The sequence below is a fragment of the Silurus meridionalis genome, chromosome 8, assembly GCF_014805685.1.
Source record: "Silurus meridionalis isolate SWU-2019-XX chromosome 8, ASM1480568v1, whole genome shotgun sequence".
Taxonomy (NCBI): Eukaryota; Metazoa; Chordata; class Actinopteri; order Siluriformes; family Siluridae; genus Silurus; species Silurus meridionalis.
This window is the reverse complement of record NC_060891.1, coordinates 22,506,318-22,526,437: the sequence shown is the minus strand read 5'-3', so window position 1 is coordinate 22,526,437 and position 20,120 is coordinate 22,506,318. Positions and strand designations below refer to the sequence as shown.

General features: G+C 37.1%; 1 protein-coding gene across 3 annotated transcripts in view; it reads left to right on the top strand.

Annotated features, from left to right (window-relative positions):
- Positions 1–20,120, top strand: part of alk (ALK receptor tyrosine kinase) — a 457,491-nt gene that overhangs the window by 219,856 nt on the left and 217,515 nt on the right. For 2 of the 3 annotated variants that reach the window (XM_046855619.1, XM_046855621.1), the window contains exon 3: positions 17,153–17,308. The exons of the other annotated variant lie outside the window; for it this stretch is intronic. In XM_046855619.1, the coding sequence (XP_046711575.1) occupies positions 17,153–17,308 (156 nt within the window). The remainder of the gene's footprint in view (positions 1–17,152; positions 17,309–20,120) is intronic. 3 annotated transcript variants of the gene reach the window in all.

Genomic DNA, 20,120 nt, shown 5'->3' with positions numbered 1-20,120 from the left:
CCACCTTATAAGACACGACACAATCAACAAATTTAGTGAATGAGTGAGAGTGGGTCGGATGACAGCATATAACATTTCAGTTTATCATAACACTGTACTGTATATCCATCTCCAGATTTATTGCTTTGCCTAAAAAACCCTGTACAGTAAAACCCCGTTGTATGAGCAAATAATAGTATGAGCAAACGAAGATACGAGCGACTTTACTCGCAAAATTTTACCTTGTTTCACGAGCAAATTTAGAAGGCATGAGCAAACCCATGCTGCAGGTTCCCCATTTTCGGTGGAGGGAAGCATCAGTTGCTTAGTTGATGACGTATCACTCGGTCGCTCTCGTTGTTCAGTGCAGCAAAAACATAACTTTTTTTAGTGTTATTTTTTTATTTCAATAGAAATCTTGGAAAAAATGTCTCCCAAGAAAATCAGTGATGGTGCTGCGAAAACGAAAGTAAATAGAATTACCATGGAAACCAAGAAGGTTATGAGCGTGGTGCGCGTCTCACACTCGCAATCAACCACTACCACATGGGTCAGTGTTAAATTATCTTTACATTACGGTAATTTGCGGTGTATTTGCTTGTTAAAATAGACTACAAATACATTTTAAGTGCAGAAATAAGCAAACGAATGAGGTTTCGGAACGGATTAAATCACTTTTACATTCATTCCTATGCAGAAAATTTGTTCGAACGTACTAGGAATTTTCAAGAACGAATTATGCTCGCCCAAAGGGGTTTTACTGTACTAATAAAAACCTGTTCATATTTGACTAAACAAATTTGTTTTCAGCCTAGACTGAGACTGTATGTGAGTCCCAACCACCCTTTGGAACAGCAAGAAAGCTCTGCCCTCTAGTGTAGTCCTCACTATTCAAAGTACCAACATATAGCCTGCACCTTTTGATGAATGTAGGTATGGAAAATTGTAATCAGTGAAATGTTTGGTTAGGTGCATTATATTTAAGTAGCAGTATTTTATAATAATGAGAGATGTTTGCAAAATGTGTTAAAATGAGTCAATGTTGGAATTCTACTTGTTATAATAAAACCATCGAAGACAAGTGTGGGAATCTCCCTTTTTAACTCAATTTTGAATTTCATGAATTATTACATAATTATTATTATTTTTTTTTTATAGAACTCCATATTATTGTATATAATGGATTTTTTAACCCTATACTCACAACAGAAACAATGTGCTGTAACAAAGTTGTTCATTCAGTAAAAGCTGATGAGTTACACAGCAGGCAAAGCAACATTTCCAGTAGAAATTTTGTTTAAAACACGTGAGCAGGTAAGATGGTTATTGTTTTCCCTTCTACTGTAAAACATGATTCATGTTTTTTAGTTCTGCATTAGAGCTCCGGAACCAGCCGGTGTAACTTTTCATTTTGCAAAGGGTTTGATGTGTTTCATCTACCCAATGAACCAGGATCAGTGTTTTTGCCATAAAATAGATGGCAGTGATTGCAAAGAGTGAACGCTGGTTCGGCTCCTTCTGACAAGAGTAGACAGTGATTCACCGCACCGGTCTGACTTATGTTCATACATTTCCAACCAGATTTTTTTTTTATTTTAAGTAAGAAAGACAAATGATTTGTGCTCAGATGGATGGTTTTGCATAATATTCTGCGGTATGTGTTATATTCCACTACCTCGGCACTACTCTGAGAATAAAATGGCAAACAACAAAAAGGGCATCGACCAGAGTGACTAGAACAGTGTGAGGTGAAAAACTGCTAGATGTATGAACATGAGATAATCCTGAGTAATTCTGTGATTACTATGATAGATGGTTTAGGGGTGATAAGGTTCTGAGCAGCACATTTCACTTTTGAAGGGAAAAAAAATCCCTGAGTGACTTGCATATGTATCTTTATATTAAATGTTATTCAATTAATTCTTCAAAGTTAGCATGCACATGTGATCTGCAGTGGTGCTTATAATTTCTATTTTTTTGCTTCTGAGTTTGACAGATTTTACTTTTTGACATTTTGGTCTATTTTCACTTTAACAATCTCCAATACCCAAACAGTCAGATTTATCATTTTCTTTAAATCTACCTAGCGCTATAACTAGCACTAGCACTTTTTTACCTCCTCACCTGGACATTTTGCTAAAACAAATCCAAGTTCAAAGTTATAGTGGGTGTTAGCTCATAGACCACAAACTAGCCGAGTTGAGGCTTTGAAGTAACTCCTACGTATAGCATCTTTTCACTGTTAGCATGCTAACAATGATGCTAAACTCTGCACAAGTATAGCAAAGAAACATTTACAGCACCCAGTCACAGCACCAGAATTGTTCATCTTAAATATTTCCATATAAACATATTTCAGGGTGAAGAATGTCTTTAAGGTCACCATGTGTTAATGAGAATGTGTGTAAGCAACTTTTTAATCCTAAGGTGTAGGACGTCTCTGCATCTGTCTGTCGGTGACCCTTAAGTCCCTCGTTAGCTAAATCATATGAATGAAAGTCCCTCAGTATTTCATTGCATGGACGTGTCCTTTAATCATCAGTGCTCATGTCAGCGGTTAGGTGGCCTACAGATTTTTAGCAGCATCACAGTTCTCCCATGCTCCCCAGCTTCATATGAAAGGCTAGGAGTCAGATTGGCATAAGGAACCCAAGACTGTGATCCCTCAAGGCTGTGTAATTGGTGTCACTGTGATGATGCTGTGCTCTGTGATTTATGCCAGGCCGCCCAACCTACCAGTCAGCGAGACCATGAGCGATACTTTTTCTCATTACTCACTTTGACGTGGTGCCACTAAGGTGGAATGCGGAACAGCTGACCCCCCAAAACCCCCACCCCCATGCTTTCTCACACGTACCAACTTCTGCCCATTCTGAGTAATCAGATTGTCAATAAAAAAAGACTGGTTTTGAATTTCATTGCCAGTGAACACACAACACCTGCCTCTGTATCCAAAGCATCTGATGGAGAGAAACAGATGACAGAAAGGTGGACTTATCATTAGTCTATTCTCCATAGTTGAAGAAATGTGCCAAAATTTAAATTCTGATTCTGCTAGACAGATTTTGCCAAGACATGTTTGGAGAGCAGTAACATGGGTGAAACATGACCTGTAAGGAGGAAGCTAGCTAGCATGCCGTGTAGCACATTTTAGGCGTAGTGATGTATGACCAGTGTCCTCTCAGCATCTGTTGTGTGCTGACATTTATTATGGGCGACAGTGGAGAGCTTGGCTGGACGCCGCAGGCAGGAGGGCAAAGTCTCTGCACTTCAAATCGAGACGGATCTCCTCCTACACAAGCATGACACTAGAACTAATGCTTACTCTTGTTTGGAGAGCTGCTCTGATTGAGCCCCATCTGGAGCATGGGCAGTGCGTTGCCAGAAAACTGCAGACTGGCATCTGTTTTTGTGAATAGGAGAAGGTAGAGGGTGGTCCCGTGCCTATTTTGTCGTCAGCAGTTTTCCTGTCGGTGTACTGTATTTCGGGGGTTTTTCCATGTTACACATAATACTTGTATGAGTGCTGTCGAGTACTTAATTATGATTGGTCGCAAGCTGTTGACTCATTTGCTATAACAGCATAGCTCATGTTGCATTAATATATTTTATTACATCACATTAGGTTAATATGCTCATTCTAAAACATTATCATTTTCTGTGTTGCAAATATACAGATATTTGTGTATGTTAAAAGCTTGTTGATTTCATACATTTTCCTGTGGGGAAATGTTTATCATTTTATAGTGCTTCTTAAAATTTTGAGATAAAACTCAAACTTTTTTCCATCATTGATAAAATGTGCATTTTCTTGGTTACGAAGAGAAAAGAAAGATACAGGGGTGATAGCTTTTCCACTGTATGTGATAACTGGATAACAGATGATTCATGAAAACTGCCCAATCGTACACCATTCGGTTAGTGCTTAATATTTCCCTAACAGTATGTGAGCAGTTAGAGGGGCATAAGCCTTCAGGACTATGATGGAAGGAAAAGATAATGTATACGACACTTAAAATCTTTTGGTTTATATGGACCATTCCTCACATTCTAATTATCTTGATCAATAGTGTTAACTCAGCACATTGAATTAATTGCCTGTCTATATGAGGTCACTATTATGAATTTTTGCACGATTCACATCCTGTCATGACATTTAGTTACTGGTACCTTTGTGTTTTAAGTGAATTTTTTTTGAAGGACAGTAAAGGAAGGAAAGACACGCACACACAAACTGATCCAATTTCTTTCTTTTTTTTTTTTTCTTTTTCTGCCTGCTTTTTGTCATTAACAAGCTTTCCATTCATGAGCTCCCATTGGTACATACAGCGTCTGAATTCAGCGTCATCTGCACTAAAATGAGAGCGAGATTGAATTTTCCTGTGAAGTCCATCCTAAGCCACAGAAACCAGTTAAGGAAGCATCGGCAAGTAATAGATGTCTTTGCCGCTGCTCCCGTGCATTTCACGTGTGGCTTTATTTTAGCCAGTTCACATCGTTCTACATCTTCTGTATCCATCATCGTGCGATCATGACTCATCCGTTCGTCTGTCCGTCCCGCCTCTCTCTTTTGACATGCTGCCGCGGGCCCTGCATCATTCGCTCCGCAATCTGGGGCATACAATAAACAATCCGCAGATACAAATATTTTGCACACAGTGGCAAATGCAAACATGTTTGTGGGCGCTCTTGGCCAGGTGCTTTTATTAGTGCGAATGTATCGAACTTCAGTTTGTAGATGGCGAAGCTTGTATGCAAATCAGCGAGGCAATTATTTTTGTTTGCTCTCCTGGTGGAGACAGGGCTGTGCTGTAAAGCAGGAGCATGGCCATTTGTATTCCAGACGGAAACCGGCCGCACCTGGCTTTGCTCCAATGCGACCCCTGACTCGATGAGGTAACCAAGCATTCAATCTCGTGATAAACGAGGTCGGGGTCACTCTGACATTATAGGCTCATTAACCCAAAGTGGACTCTATAGGTCCGTACCACCACCTAGGCCGAATCAAGGACCACATCACAGATGAAATAAGAACTACGGCCACAATAAATCAGCACTATTATTTATGGCCTCTCTAGAGGGATGAGTCATTTTAGATTTACTAGTTACATTTATGTATTGTCGGCCACCATTGGGAATATCATTAATCTACAAATAGTCTATTCCTGCTGTGCCCTGTTTCACTCTGAGGTGATTATTTAACCCCTAACGAACGACTGTTATGGTGTCACCCCATAACATCGTCGTATGTTCAAACCAACATACCTATTCATAATCTTAAAGAGTTAGTTTATGCTCTGCAAATATATTTACAAAACTAATCTGAGCACCTGCTAAAACAGAAGTGATGACGTTCTACTCTGAGCAGTATGCTGCCAATTACCACTGACGGGACTTCCCTGGCAGGGATCCTCCACTCAACATCTTACATTCTGGCTGCTCTCAATGTTTTTTTTCTAATGATCTGACCCCATTGGAGAGGAACGTAAAAGTGCAGGAGGAATCATTTGGCATTTTGAATTTGCAAATTTATGGCCTATAAAGGCTCTGTGCCAGTGGCGTTTACAGGTCCCCTTGATGCTTTATAGCCACAACCCTTATGTCAGGATACCCACAAAGCACCTTGGTCTGTGCATTAGTATTCATAGATATTGGTACAGACTAATCGCCTGCCTGGGTATTAAGCTCACAAAATGTGTTCTTATAAAGCCTTCAAAGTAGTGAATAGTTTATATAATATAATATAAAATTATATATATATATATATATATATATATATATATATATATATATATATATATATATATATATATATATATATATAGTCTAGAAAAAGTAAATAATTTTAAATTAAGCTATAAAATTATATATAAACTTTGAAAAAAGGTGTATATAGTGTATATAAAATCTCCAGCTCTTTACTGTCTTTGCAGATCAGTGTATAACATTTAATGCAAGTTTAAAATAATATGGTCATGGTGTGTTTGTCATGGTGAAGTTAAGTTACTTATTGGCTCCAGTAATAAGAAGCATTAATTCTCAAGTGGATTTAAAAAATAAATACAGGATGAAATTGATTCGTAATAGATTTTGAGATCATGCTGATTTAGCAACCAAGATTATATATACAGTGAATTCATACTTACATCAATATGTTGTAATGATTTTATAAATATTTGCAAAAATAGAACAAAAACGAAACTCAGTCCAGTAAGTTACAGTGTATATCAAGTATGCTGTTATTTGCCTTGCACTTTTAATGAAGATAGAAATCAATAATTTGATTGTCCTAAGAATTATTGATCCCAAATGAGCAATCCAGGTGTCACATTGCAACAAAAACCTCCTTAGATGACAAACTCTTCTGTGTTTCTCTGATTAATAGGAGTTCATCAATTATCTTTAACCATGTCTGCTCCAGAGGTGCTATATCATGCAAAACTCTATGCTCTGACCTCAGCTTCCTCACAAACTGGGATATACAAAGAAATTAATTTCATTGTGCTGTAATGTTAATTACCCTTTTTGAAAGTATGCTGTAAATTTGAAAAGTACTATGTGTCCAAATGACTCTCAGACCGAGCATGTTGTAAATTAGAGATCAGGGATTACAATAGAAAGTTTTTTTGTAATTAAAGTAGCCATTGATGGGTACAAGTCTACAGTATACCTGTGTAAAAAGATGAGAATGATAGTCAGCAGCCTTCTCTGCTGGCCTGAACTCTATCAGAATCACTGACACGTTTTAATATATACCAATCCATGCATATGTGTTAAATGATTGCCAGTAGTCTATTCTCTTCATTTCATAGCGTTTCTCTTGGGTGTGCTGCTGTAAGTAACGGTGCCATAGAGTGTAATTTAACACTGGATAACATTGACAATCAGATTTCAACAGTCACATCATAAAGTGCCATAAGGCCAGCAGAAATGAACAGCGTGGAGCTCTTGGTATCTTCAAATCCATGTTGCTTGAAACTATTGCTTTAACCTATCAGAGTGTGATTTGGTCAATCCAAAGCCCTCTAGCTGGCATGGATGATCAGAGAGCACGCTAGTCGAAATTGCAACCGATATCTGTAGCAAAACTGCACATGCATATTTGTGTGGTTTTATTAGCTGTTAAATTCCACAATGGCTGACAGTCGAGAGGAAATCAATTTGAGTGCAGAAATACTTACAAGATGAAAAACTGGATATTGTGAGGAAAGGTCACCCAAAACTGGTCAAAAGAGTTGTTAAGCTTTTTCATGAACCATTTATACTGTAGCATTTAGTGTACTCTTTCTTCAGGATCACCCCTACACCATTTCTCTTTCTATCCACACCATGAAAGAACAGTTTAAACCCACCACAAATGTTCCTAGCCTTACTCCCTTTCCACTTGATCTCCTGAACACACAACATATCAACATATCAGCTATCTCTCTCCCTTTACCAGTCATAGTACCAACATTTAAAGTACCAACCAGAACCTCCACTCTCCTACACTTCGCGTTTCCCTGCTGTCTCTGTAGATGTCTTCCTAATCTTCTTTTCCTCCTTCAGCCAACAGTAGCCCAATTTCCATCGGTACCCTGTTGGTTAACGATACCTGTGGCGGTCGTTGGTAACCCGGGCCTCTACCGAACCGGTATGCATTTCTTATTCGTGATCGGTACATTTGATTTGGCACGTTTTGCTGGATGCCATTCCTAAAGCAACCCTCCCCATTTATCCAGGCTTTGGACCGGCACTAAGAGTGCACTGGCTTGTGCAACCATAATGGCTGGGTTTTTCCTTTCCCACACACACAACAACAACAACAACAACAAAATTGCCTTCATTTCAAATTACGAGGAAATCGTAACGCACAGGGAAAAAAGTACAAAAATGCATGGAAAACCTGAGGTAATTTTATATGGTGAGAAAAGGTTTTTAGGTTGATGTTTTCACCAATACCAAATTCAGCATTTTTTGTCAGTGCGTGTATTTGTTTAATATTTATATTTAATATTAGATGACAGGTTATGTTACTTTATCACCATTATGTGACATCAACATAACAAAAATACAACTCAAAGTCAGACTGTCACAAAGTAGCATAAAAGAAGCGTGAATTTCACATCAAAATTGAAGAAAGCTGTCTAAAGAACTGGGAATAGGGAAATTACGTTATAAATATTTATGTAACCCGGTCATTTTTCGGTTCCATCTCCAGCTCATACAACTCAATTCCCAAGTTGTCTATTTAAAACATTTGTGTGTTGTAAAAATTCCAAGCAGAAATGCACTATTTCCTGCTAGTAACTTGGCATTTTCAGGATATAAGATTCTAGAGAAAATTATTATAAATGACTTCATTTATTTCATGGTTTATCTGCCTTTTGCTCTGTCCTTATCTGGAAGAATCATTTATCTGAGCTGTCTGCTGCCTTGAAAATTGTCAAACATTCTGTTGGTCCCTATTCATTTTCTCTGATACACATCAGTGCAGAAAATCAGTCGACGCAGCGTCGCTCAGTGGAATCGACGTCCTTGTGGTTATTTGGAATTCACATGTAGCATTAGGGTAAATATGCTTAAATAATTGAAATAATTTCTAGCTCAGTAGCGGCATAATAGAAACAGAAAAGTTCTCAAACGACGTACACTTAATTGACCGCTATTTAATTTTTCTCAATTGGAGTAACTGGGAAAACATTATGAGGCTGTCAGCAAGAAACTAGTTTATAAAATAACTTGAATTACATGAGGAATTTCTAGTAAATGAATATAGACTGATGGAAATGAGTGCTATTGTAGGCTAACAATCCTGAACGTTCCTATTGACTGATATCTAAGGGGATATTATTACACATTCCAGGCTATTAAGACATTGGATAAATGAGGGTGTAAATGAGGATAAATGGCCAATAAAACCTCTGTCCTTGGTCATTTGGTAAGTCATCAATTCTTGCTTAGTAGGCCTGAGTTCTGAGAGCGGGAGCTGCAGGACATATCCGGACATTGTACCAAGTATTGTTGGCTTTGAAATAAAAATAAAAGTGTTTTTCTTAAATCCTGAATTCCTTTATTTATGTAATACAAATACCTATATGCATGTATACTATATACATCGATACTCACAGGGGTTACGTTCTATGACCCCTCGCGAATAATAAAAAAAATTCCTTTTGATGGTTCCTTTTGTGTGTATATATATATATATATATATATATATATATATATATATATATATATATATATATATATGGCATTTACAAAGGTGTTGTAAATTGATGTTTTCAAAGGCATTTATGATGTCAAATCCATTAGGAGCCCCTACTAGTAACATTGGAATGGGGCAGAAATTTACACCCAGAGGCAATTTAAAGTCACCAATCTACTACCACCATGTTTTTAGTCAGTAAAAACAAACTTATTTCTGAGGTGTATTTGATCAGGACTCATTTATTCAATGATATTAATGGGGTCAGGTCAACACACAAATAGCTTATTCAACATTTATCAATGTTATCACAAGCATAGCTGATAAGAGCTACATCTCAAACACATCATACAGCTTTAGCGTTTTCAGTCCTTTCCTACTGATTGAGCACGTGTTTCTTAATTCCTCACACCCATTTCTACAGAAAAATTATTTCTGTTAGATTTGAAGTATACTGTACGCCCAGTTTCCTTGTGTTTTTGTCAATACCAAGCCTTCCTACGGTGCTTTTCCTTTTCTGCTATTTCTGATCCCGACCTGTTTTTACCTCACATTTCCCTATTAATTCTAACTCCATTTATCATGTCTGCTGATTGCCTGAATGATTCCCTGTGTTTTGATTACACAATTACACTATTTGGATTGTTTGCAAAATTTTTCATTAAAGCTGCCTAAACTGCATCTGTCTAGTACTCCTTCACGTGACAGCCGGCTGTCAGTTCTATTTAATAAGAATTTTCCAGAGATGTCAGGAAAGAGGTGGGCAAAACAAGATGAAAGATTTGACTACATTTTAACCATGTAATAAGTGAAGTAGCTGACATTGCAACCCACTCTACCCAATGGGGAAAGTTGCATGGTTTTTGGTTCGACACATTTGTTCCTCCTCATAGCTCCTGGGCCAGTCATTGAAAGTCTCTGTGCTGGTATGGTTTAAAAGTGTTTGATTCCCCTAAATAAGAACAACAGCACTGTTATCACGGTTCTGCCGAAGCATGTCAAACGCTTTAAGCTGAAGCCAAATAGGACACAGACGTCAAATTTTTTCAGCCCATTCTGAAGTAGTAGATGGTTGCAAACATGGTTGCATTAATACACATGCTTTTTCCTTCAGAATATTTATTCTAATATATTTTAGTTGAAATGGCTAGGGGTGAATATGTTCAAGTTAACTTGTACTGATTCAGAAAGTGAAACCGTGGCATATAAAGATGCCTTTTAGTGAGCAACATAGTGTAATTTGAGTGATGAGAGGTGACAAATCACTGCTGGTGAGAAAGAAACTTCATAGGAACAAGATTATGTAAAAAACATCCCATAATAACTGATGTGGCATGAAATCAAATCCAACTCCTTATATAGCAGTGCCTATGAGAACAACAAGGAGGTAACAGAAAATTTCAAGACTAGTTTTGTAACACACCAACAGATGGCAGCACAAGCCTGCATGCACAGTCACAGGCAGAACCGAGTTTCATAAGTAAATGTGTGACAAAAGACATTATCCTGTGTACATCGGGAGCTGTGCAACTGGTGCAATTCTGACTACGTGTGTAACTGCTTTGCTTTTCTCACCACGTGTGCACCCTGTCATCGACCTCTCCTTACACGATTTTCTCACCAGAAACAACGTGATCTCACTTCCACACCCACCTTTATCGGCAGATTTAGATCCTGCGGACTTCAACCTCTTCCCGAAGATGAACATCTGGTTTAAAGGTCACCATTTTTGACACCATTGCGGAGATCCAGTGCGAATCGCAGAAGGTGTTTGACACGCTCGAAATGAAGACTTATAGGACACATTTAAGAAGTGGCAGGAATGTTGGGAACACTGTATTGCTGTGCAAGGGGACTATTTTGAAGGTGATAGTGTGTAAACATATATAAATAAAGTACTTTCTTGTAAACAGAGCAAGTCTCCAGACTTTTTGATACCACCTCATATTGTATTTAAAGGTAGCAATATACAGTAAAATAAGTACGTTTACAGCAACTAAAAAGGTGGGGTCTTTTACTTGTCACAGATACATTATGGCACAGTGAAATGCTTTCACATAACCTATGATACAGCACCCCTGGAGCACCCAGAGCTTAAGAGCCTTGCTCATGGGCTCGAGTGGCAGCTTGGCGATAAAGAGGGTTGGACCCCTGACCCTATGATCAGTTACCCAGAGCCCAACCGCTGAGCTACCACTTCCCCCTATAAAATAATGATATGCATTAAAAAATAATAATAATAAAAAATAAAATAAAAAAGGCTTTTCTGACGATCTGGAAAAAATCCAGCATAAAAGAAAACAGGAACTGTTCACAAAATTGTATGAAAGTATACTGTATGTGTGGGGTAAAATAAAAATATTGCATTTATGTAACAAGAAACAAGCTGATGTATGTGCATCGTCTGTGTTGTGGAATATTCCACAGCAGCGCTTACCGTTATTTGTATGCTTTCAATCTTTAGCCATTCAAAAAACCATACAGTCAATTATTACATAATAATTTACTGATTCATCTTATTCTTGCAGACACATTCCCATAGCTACAGATGCTTTTTTTTTGTGTTTCGTTATTTCAACCTTGAGAACGGCTCATGAATCATTTCTTTTCGTTGATTCTCCCTGCGTGATTTAATGGTAATTATCACCATTTTTTCTTTCACCGAAAATGACAAACTCAGTTCATTCACATTCACCAACAGAGGGAAGATCTCTTAAATGGCCTTTAAATGTAGCCGGCTCCAGCAGTGTAGAGTCATGCAACATTAACAGAGCTGGATGTGCTGGATCTTAACAGGAGCAGCTCATTAGGCAGAGATGTTCTCCTGGATGACCTAGATCACTTTATGGAACATTGCCTGAAACACACACACACAAAAGTTACAGCTGCTACAACCAGAAGCATGAAACGACCAATGAGCCAAAATGTCACAAATTGTAGACTTTGAGAATGTACAAATAATATCTTTTTTTCTTTTTTATATGATCGTGAAATCTGGATGAAAGTCTTAGCTTGTTTTTGGAGAAGCTCTTTACCTCTGATGACCTTTGTTGGCAGGTGCTTCGTTTCTTCCCGTAGCACATGCTTCATCAATAGCAACGAAGCAATAATGAAGCAAGACAAATGTACTATAGTGCACGCTTGCTGAGTGAAGAATAATTCACTCAGCAAGTTCTGAAGAGCCAAGAAAAAAAAGGGCCTGCACACACACACACACACATACACACACACGCAAGCACAGAAGGCACACATTCATAAGCCACCTGGGGTTTCAACCCACAATTCTCTGATAAGCACCAAAATCCCACTTGCCCTTTTAAAGCCCCACTGAATATGAGAAGAGTGTGCGGTTAGGCTGTAATACACTAAATATGCAAATCGATTCAAATAAACCGGTCAGACACAAACCACAAAAAGAACTTAGTTGATCTGAGAAAATCCTATAATTTTTTTGTTTCCATGGAAACGGTGGTAATGATGCATAAGTGCAAATGTGTAATGAAACGATGTATACTTCACTCAAATAAACACTCTTTACAACCACACTGTGCAGAAAAGCAACAGGAGACTTTAATCAAGCAGCAGAAGTACAAATCAGGTTTTCTTCTCTCTCAGCCATAAAAAGATAAGCTCATTAAAACTGGAAAGTATAAGTCACCTTTCCATTTTCTAATCTTTAAATGTCCGGGTCTTTGGTAAATCCATGTCCACTGTAACCTCAGTTTACTATTCTCTACTATTATTGGCCTATAGGAGACACAGAACCTGTTGAAAAGTCATCAAGAATGCCGGGAAATTAACATCAATCAAACAATATCTACGTATACAGGAAAATACAGGAAGAAAGGCTAATTCAGCAACTGAATTGAAGCAAACCATTATTTTATTTATGTATTTTTTTCAACTGCATTTGCGCGATAATATCTTGAGAGTGCTTGAATAAAAATGCATCCACTGAGATGAGAGTTTCTAAACTACTTAATTGGTAGGCCTAGCAAACTGGGTCATCCTTACAACACAGGGATGATTAGGTCTGGCATACTTCCTGTATTCTTTGTGAAGAATTTATAAGTGGTATAATGGTAAATAATGGCCCTTTTGATCAATCAGATATTTTTATATACCTTAGCTTTGATTAAAAAAAAGAAACTCAATAGGAACCCTATTCCGTCTGTGACAATGCATTGTTTAAACTGCTTTGACATTTTTCTTAGTGCTTCATGCCTATTTAATGAAGGCACCCAAATAGCCCTAACTCGCCTCTCTTGATTGGGGACAGCACTTTCAGCCTTTTACTTATCTGTCTGCCTGGTGTTCCAAAAAATCGTTTTAAACATTTGCATACACAAGCACTTGAGGAAAGTTTAGCGACCAAACTAGTGCACAAAATGTTGAAAACAGCCGAGAACAGTTTTACATAGATTTTAAACAGTTATATACCCACACTATATAGACAAGTGTTAGGAAACCTGACTTTTCCAGCCATGTGTCATTCCACCACAAATTGTACCAACAAAGTTGGAAGCACACAATTGTATGGGATGCCTCTGGATGTTCTAGAATTATATTTCCCTTCATTTGAACTAGGAGACCCTAATCTGTTCCAGCATTACAATATCCGTGCTCTCAATTCCAGCTTCATAAAGAAATAGTTTACATGGGTTGGATGTACAAGATCTTGCCCTGCTATAGAGCTATGACCTCAGCCCTGTTACACCTTTAGGATGAATCTGAACTTCAGGCGTCCTTAATGTACACCAGTACCTGATTTTACTAAAGCCCTTGTAGCTGAATCAGCACAAATCTCAGCAAGCACACTCCAAAACATTGTGGGACTGGATCTTCCCAGAAGGGTGAAGGTTATTATAACAGCAACTGGTGACTAAATGTGGAATGTGATGTTCTAAATGCACATTTGTGCAAACTTTTTTTTTGGATAAAGTCCAGTCATTCATTTATATAAGTAAAAGCACACATCCCATGCAAAGATATGTCAAGATTCTAATTTTTTGAATATACTCAATTAACAGCAGTAAATCAATGAGAATTATGGAGTACAAGTGCAGTAACAAAGTAAAAGTGCTTTAATTCCTTCCCACAACTGCTGGTTTCCCATTTTAACAATCAGTCTCTAAAGGCTAAACAACAAAATGAATATCCAGTAACATTACTCATTTATTCATATCAGCTATTTCCATATCATTTCTTCCATATGTTCATATTATATCTTCCACAGCAGATACTTGCCCTGCAGATACTCAAACCATTTAATTCACCAGCAATCTCTGAGGCTTTGTATTTCCAGCGTATATTTCCAGCTTTGTTGCTTCTTTTTTGCCTAATATTCAACTCCTGCCTGTTTTTAATTATTTTATGATTTCTACTGAAAATAGCTCATCCATGTGTCTAAGTATACAGCAGTAAAATAAAAATTCTATTATAAAAATACAAATGTTATGTGAAACTGTTGTAGTCCAACATGAAATAGTGTTATCACCTTCCCCAAGCTTCAGTACCATCATAGCCAGTGGCAGGCCATGCATTTCACTCCTAGGCCTTCAGTGGTGTCTTACCGGAATCAATCCACCTCTTAATACCAGCATTATGGTACAACTGCTATAGAACCCAGTAATATTATACAGAAAAATGGTATAAACGAAGCACTGAATCACGGACAGGTATCTCATGCAGCGGGAATTAATGCTTTTACTAAAGCAAGAAACCCAATTAATACAATTCAACAAATCTCCTTTCACTGCAGCCATAGCTGCACCACCTACATACAACATTTCTAGTAGAAGATTCGATATTAAACACATAAAAGTATCCAGGGTTTTCCTTTTTCTTGTGTGCATTTTCATTAAAAAGTTAAATTGTTTTAAACTGTTCTGACTGACCTTTCCTTACAATGTCTGTTTTTTCTTGAAAAGTTGTAAATGTCTTTGCAAGTGTATCTGTGACCAAAACAATTTCTTCTCCTTTGTCAGCCATTGTGGAAAGAAAAATAAAACATCTATTAAATCCACATGAATATATTAAAGCAGATGTGGTTTGCGATATGGTTTTGTCTGACTAGTACACTCTCTGACCATCTAATCAAAGGACGAGGAAATGCCGACGCGTTCAGATGCCTCCGAGGGGGCCTCAGTGTAAGCAAGTGTAAGCAAGTCTCAATCTGATTGGTTAAAACAACAGTTTCAATCAACCTATATTTTAATCAATAGGATGCCTGCAGTGTTTACACTGTTCACGGCAGTTCCCTTTGACCCCAGCAACGTGTGACGATTAAAATCTGATTGGGTAGAAACTAAAAACTTGCACTGTGATGCACTTCTCCAAGACACAGTGCACCAAAAAAATTAAGTGAATAGACTACTGGGATTAATTTTATTAATATTAATGGACAAAAATATATTACAACATAAGTCAGTGGGTCTAATAGAGTTTCGGCCAGCATAAAATTCTGATTCTGATGGCCTGCCACTTATCATAGTCTAGATTGTTCCCCTTATACCACAGAAATGCATAAAATTGTATACTCTATACTTTTTACACTTTGTATTTGTTTGTTGAACCTTTGAAAAAACACACATCCTGTAGAACCTGCCTGTGTTTTAAAGCTTGGTTAAAGCTCATGGAGCACTGACTCTTTTCAAATTGTTGAATAAATATCTGTTTATAGGAACCTTCACAACATCAGTGATTTATACACATTTTAAATTATGTGCAGCATCTGCCATATACATCCTTCTGTAATCTGTTACTATAGAGATGAGACCATATTAACAGAAATGATTTAATAGTAATATAAAAACAAATGACATTGAATCTGGATGAAACTATAACCAGCGCTGCTCTGTTGAAAAACAAATCAGTAACCTTCTGACCAATTAGAATGCACCATTCAACAATAATGGTTTGTAATAAAATAAAAGCTATTTTGATTTTGCATTCTCAGCTACTACACTGCATATTGCAAAACTAATTTTTACAGAGGGTCCGTGCACAGTCTTACACACACTGACACTTATTTGATAACTTATACCTTATGACTACTATATAATTTTATACAATTTTATACAGATATTACTAATCTGCATAGAAGTCTAAAAATATTGTGATTGTGTATATTAAATATATTGTGATTGTGTAACGATATATTGTATTGTATATTGTTTTGTGTGTGTTTTTTTTTACTTTTTATTTATATTTGAATTATTAAAAGTGCTCTTCACTCTATTTTTACTTTCCTAGGGTTCCTAGGACACTATAATGAGTGTCATACCCGGCTGGCTATTGTTTTTAAATGTTAAAATGATGAAAAGTTAAGACTAATGTAGAGACAATACAATTAATGAGTCACCCATTTATGTATATACATTTACGGCATTTGGCAGACGCCCTTATCCAGAGCGACTTACAACTGAGCAGGGAATGGTTTTAGGGCTTTTGCTCAAGGGCCCAGCAGTGGCAGCTTGGTGGTGGTGGGATTTGAACCTGTGATCTACTGATCCAAAGCCCAATGCCTTAACCACTGAGCTACCACCTCCATACGCTATATGCTTATATAGAGTAAGCATACAATAATTCTCACAGTATTGGTTAGCTGTCCCAATACAGTAACAAAAAAACTAAGAGTATATTCAAAAGCTATTAAGATAAAGCACTGTGCTGCCCTGATGGTCGGTTTAATTCTGGAGCAATGCCCTTTTATCCTTTGAAATTATTCTTCTTAACAAAAGAAAAGCAGAGCGATTTACAAAGTCCCCAAAGAGGACTGTTTATTATTAATTTTTTTGTGTGCTACAGTGCATTCAGGCAATAATAAAATAAAATAGAGATTTTACAGCTCTGACATTGTATACTAGTAATAAATGATGGATTTCAACTAATTTTGTGCTTTTCGTCTCACGTCTTTCATTCAGTATTGCTGCCATGATACGTGTTTCTCATTTGCAATGCCGTATTTTTTGGCTTTGTCAGGTTTGGGGTGTACCTCAAAAGGAAAATCATGCCATGGGAAGTCTGAAAGCTACCATCCAGAATTCGCATGGAGTCTAACATCAGCTGAGGATGTCTGGGCAGAGGATCATGGGGTCATGGACTTGGCAAGAGGAAGTTTTCAGGGCTGGGAGGAAGGTAAGAGAGAGAGGGGGAAAAAATCTATTAGAATGCTAATGTGCCTTCACTGTTCTACTTCATGAGATTTAAACCTGAGGGATTGAGCAGTGAATAATTGTTTGAGGAGGAATGCGGTTCACTAGTTGACTTAGTCGTAGAGATTGAAGTAGTTCACTTTCTAAGAATAATTTCATCTCCGCACACAAACCATGGAAGACATTATCAAACCCTAGATAAAGGTTTAATTAGGTGCAGTAGAACAGCTGCATAATGGAGTTTGTGTGTGCAGTGTACTGTATGCATCAGAGATAAGTGTGTTAACAAAGCCTCATTAGATAGTCAGGTTGGAGAGAAGGTTTGGGGATTGCATGCTCTTCAGGCACCACTCATGCACTTCAAAGGGAAAATAGAGCAATTCCTCCCAGTGTTAAATTCACTCACCTCTCACTGTTTCTCCCAGAGTGGTCTCTTGGTGCCCTTGCGCACTGAGCGAAGGGCAAGAATCGCAAATTATCCTATTAGAAATAATAAATGATAAATATCAAATATAAACTGTAGGAGGAGTGAATTAAAAAAGTTGCTTCCAGCATGCTTTTGATGCTTCTGGACATAGGTTCATATAGAGGGGGCATATATATACAAATAAACATAAGGGTGGTTGGATAGATGAATAGAGAAATATTATATATTATATAATATTATTTGTACTTTTAAATATGATATAAATTGTATTTACATAGCACCGTTTATAAAAGAAAAAGGAGCACAAAGTGCATCACAATAAGAGAATGCAATGTATTTAAATAACTGTCACATAAAAGTGACTGGACTGTAGTTAATGTCAACAGTCTGCTACACTGACTCAGGACTACAGTCTGATTCTGATCACCATTACTGCACCCCCCAACATCGTTTATCTGTAATAAATGGACATTTGGTTACAACCCAGATGAGGATTGGTTCACTCTTGAGTTTGGTTCCTCTCAAGGGAGTTTTTCCTTGCCAGAGTCGCCACCGGCTCACTCATCAGGGAAAAACAGGGACAAACGTACTTATATAAGAACATTTTTATCACTACATGTGACTTCTGTGTAAAGCTGCTTTGAGACAATGTTCATTGTTAAAAGCGCTATACAAATAAAAATTAAATTGTATTTAATTGAAAAGTGAAAATGCCTTTAATAATAATAATAATAATAATAATAATAATAATCATCATCATCATCATCATCATCATCATATTAATTAATAGTAATAACTATTACATAGTGTAAGTATAACATGGGAACATAAAATGCATATTATAAAAAAGTTAATATTTAGATCATGTAACATACATTTTGCAACATTTGTAAAGAAGTGAGATATAAAGACAAAGACAGAAAGATGGATACAGAAATAGTGTAGGTGAATGAACAAACAGATCCAGAAGGACAGACAAAGGCAGACAGACTGATGGATGGATGGATGGATGGATGGATGGATGGATGGATGAATGGATGCACGGAAAGACATGTTGGTGGATAAGCAAATAAACAAACCTATGTTTACTAGTCCTTCAGGCATACCGGTGTTATAAATAATCAGGCCCATGTGGAATATGAAGGTAGAACTAGGTTGTTCATGCTAGATGACTGAAACATATTCTTTAATAAAAAGAAGAAAATTGTTTTATGATTAGATTTTTATCTTACTCAGCCCAGCCTGGAATCTCTCAGATGTGTGCAGCAGTATTATAGAGCAAAGGAAATTAAAATGTTTATTCATATTCTTCACCCTGTTGTATGAGTTGTTGTTCAGCGAGCTCACAGTGAATGACTCCTTCCAGGGCCTCTGCATATATCTTAAGGGCCATTTACGCACCAAGGGAAAGGGGACGATGAGAAACATGATGAATGTGAAGCATACAAACGCCAGGCCTATTTACCTTTATGTTATGCCACTGTTTCTGGTGTCTTGAATGTATTTTGCAGCCTGAATGTAATAAGGAAGGTCTGGAGAAGGTATATATGGTCTAATAGCCATAGTGAGGTTAATAGGGGAGGTCCTGTGAGATTTATGTGGCTTGTATTTTTTAATGCTCCTATATAGTTGTCACCGGTTATCATAAAGATGGGTAATTCATTGTGCTGTAATTCATATAAAAAAAAAAAAAATCAATGTTTCAATTATTCTCCTCATATTATTGTGGGTTTTCCTTTTTTTGTTTCTGTTTCCTTTGCAGAATCCTCCTAGCTAATTAATCCTCAGCTCCTCTCAATGACATGAAATATATAGAATATTTACAGACAAAAGACCAAAACAAGACCAAAAAAAAGATGCTGTAACTGCATTGAAAGCACAGCAATATCCCATTGATGTTATAGCCTTCGCTAGCAAAGCTCAGTGTAAAACGCTAAAGTTCTACATTAGCTTAGCATACTTAGTAGTACAGTCTTCATTAGCGTTGTTGTATTTGTTAACAAGCTAATTAGCATACTAATAGTTATCTTGTTAGTTTTTTTTTTTAGCTTGCTTTGTTAGCAACACAGTCTTTCTTAGAATCAGTATGCTAGCATCACTGTTTTGTCTTTTCTACAGTCAGACAGGCTGTTTATAAGATTGAAGTCAGTATTAGGACACTTTCTCAGATGAGCATTCCAGCTTTCCAGCTAAAAACACACAAACACACGATTTATTCTGTATTGTATTTAGTTATCCTTATCGTTGTCCATATTTATCATTAAATTATCATTTTATTGTGTGATTAACAAAATAAATAATGAAATTCTACCAATCAACACCTTACACTAATACAGAAAATTATCTGCTCAGTTTATAAACTAAAATA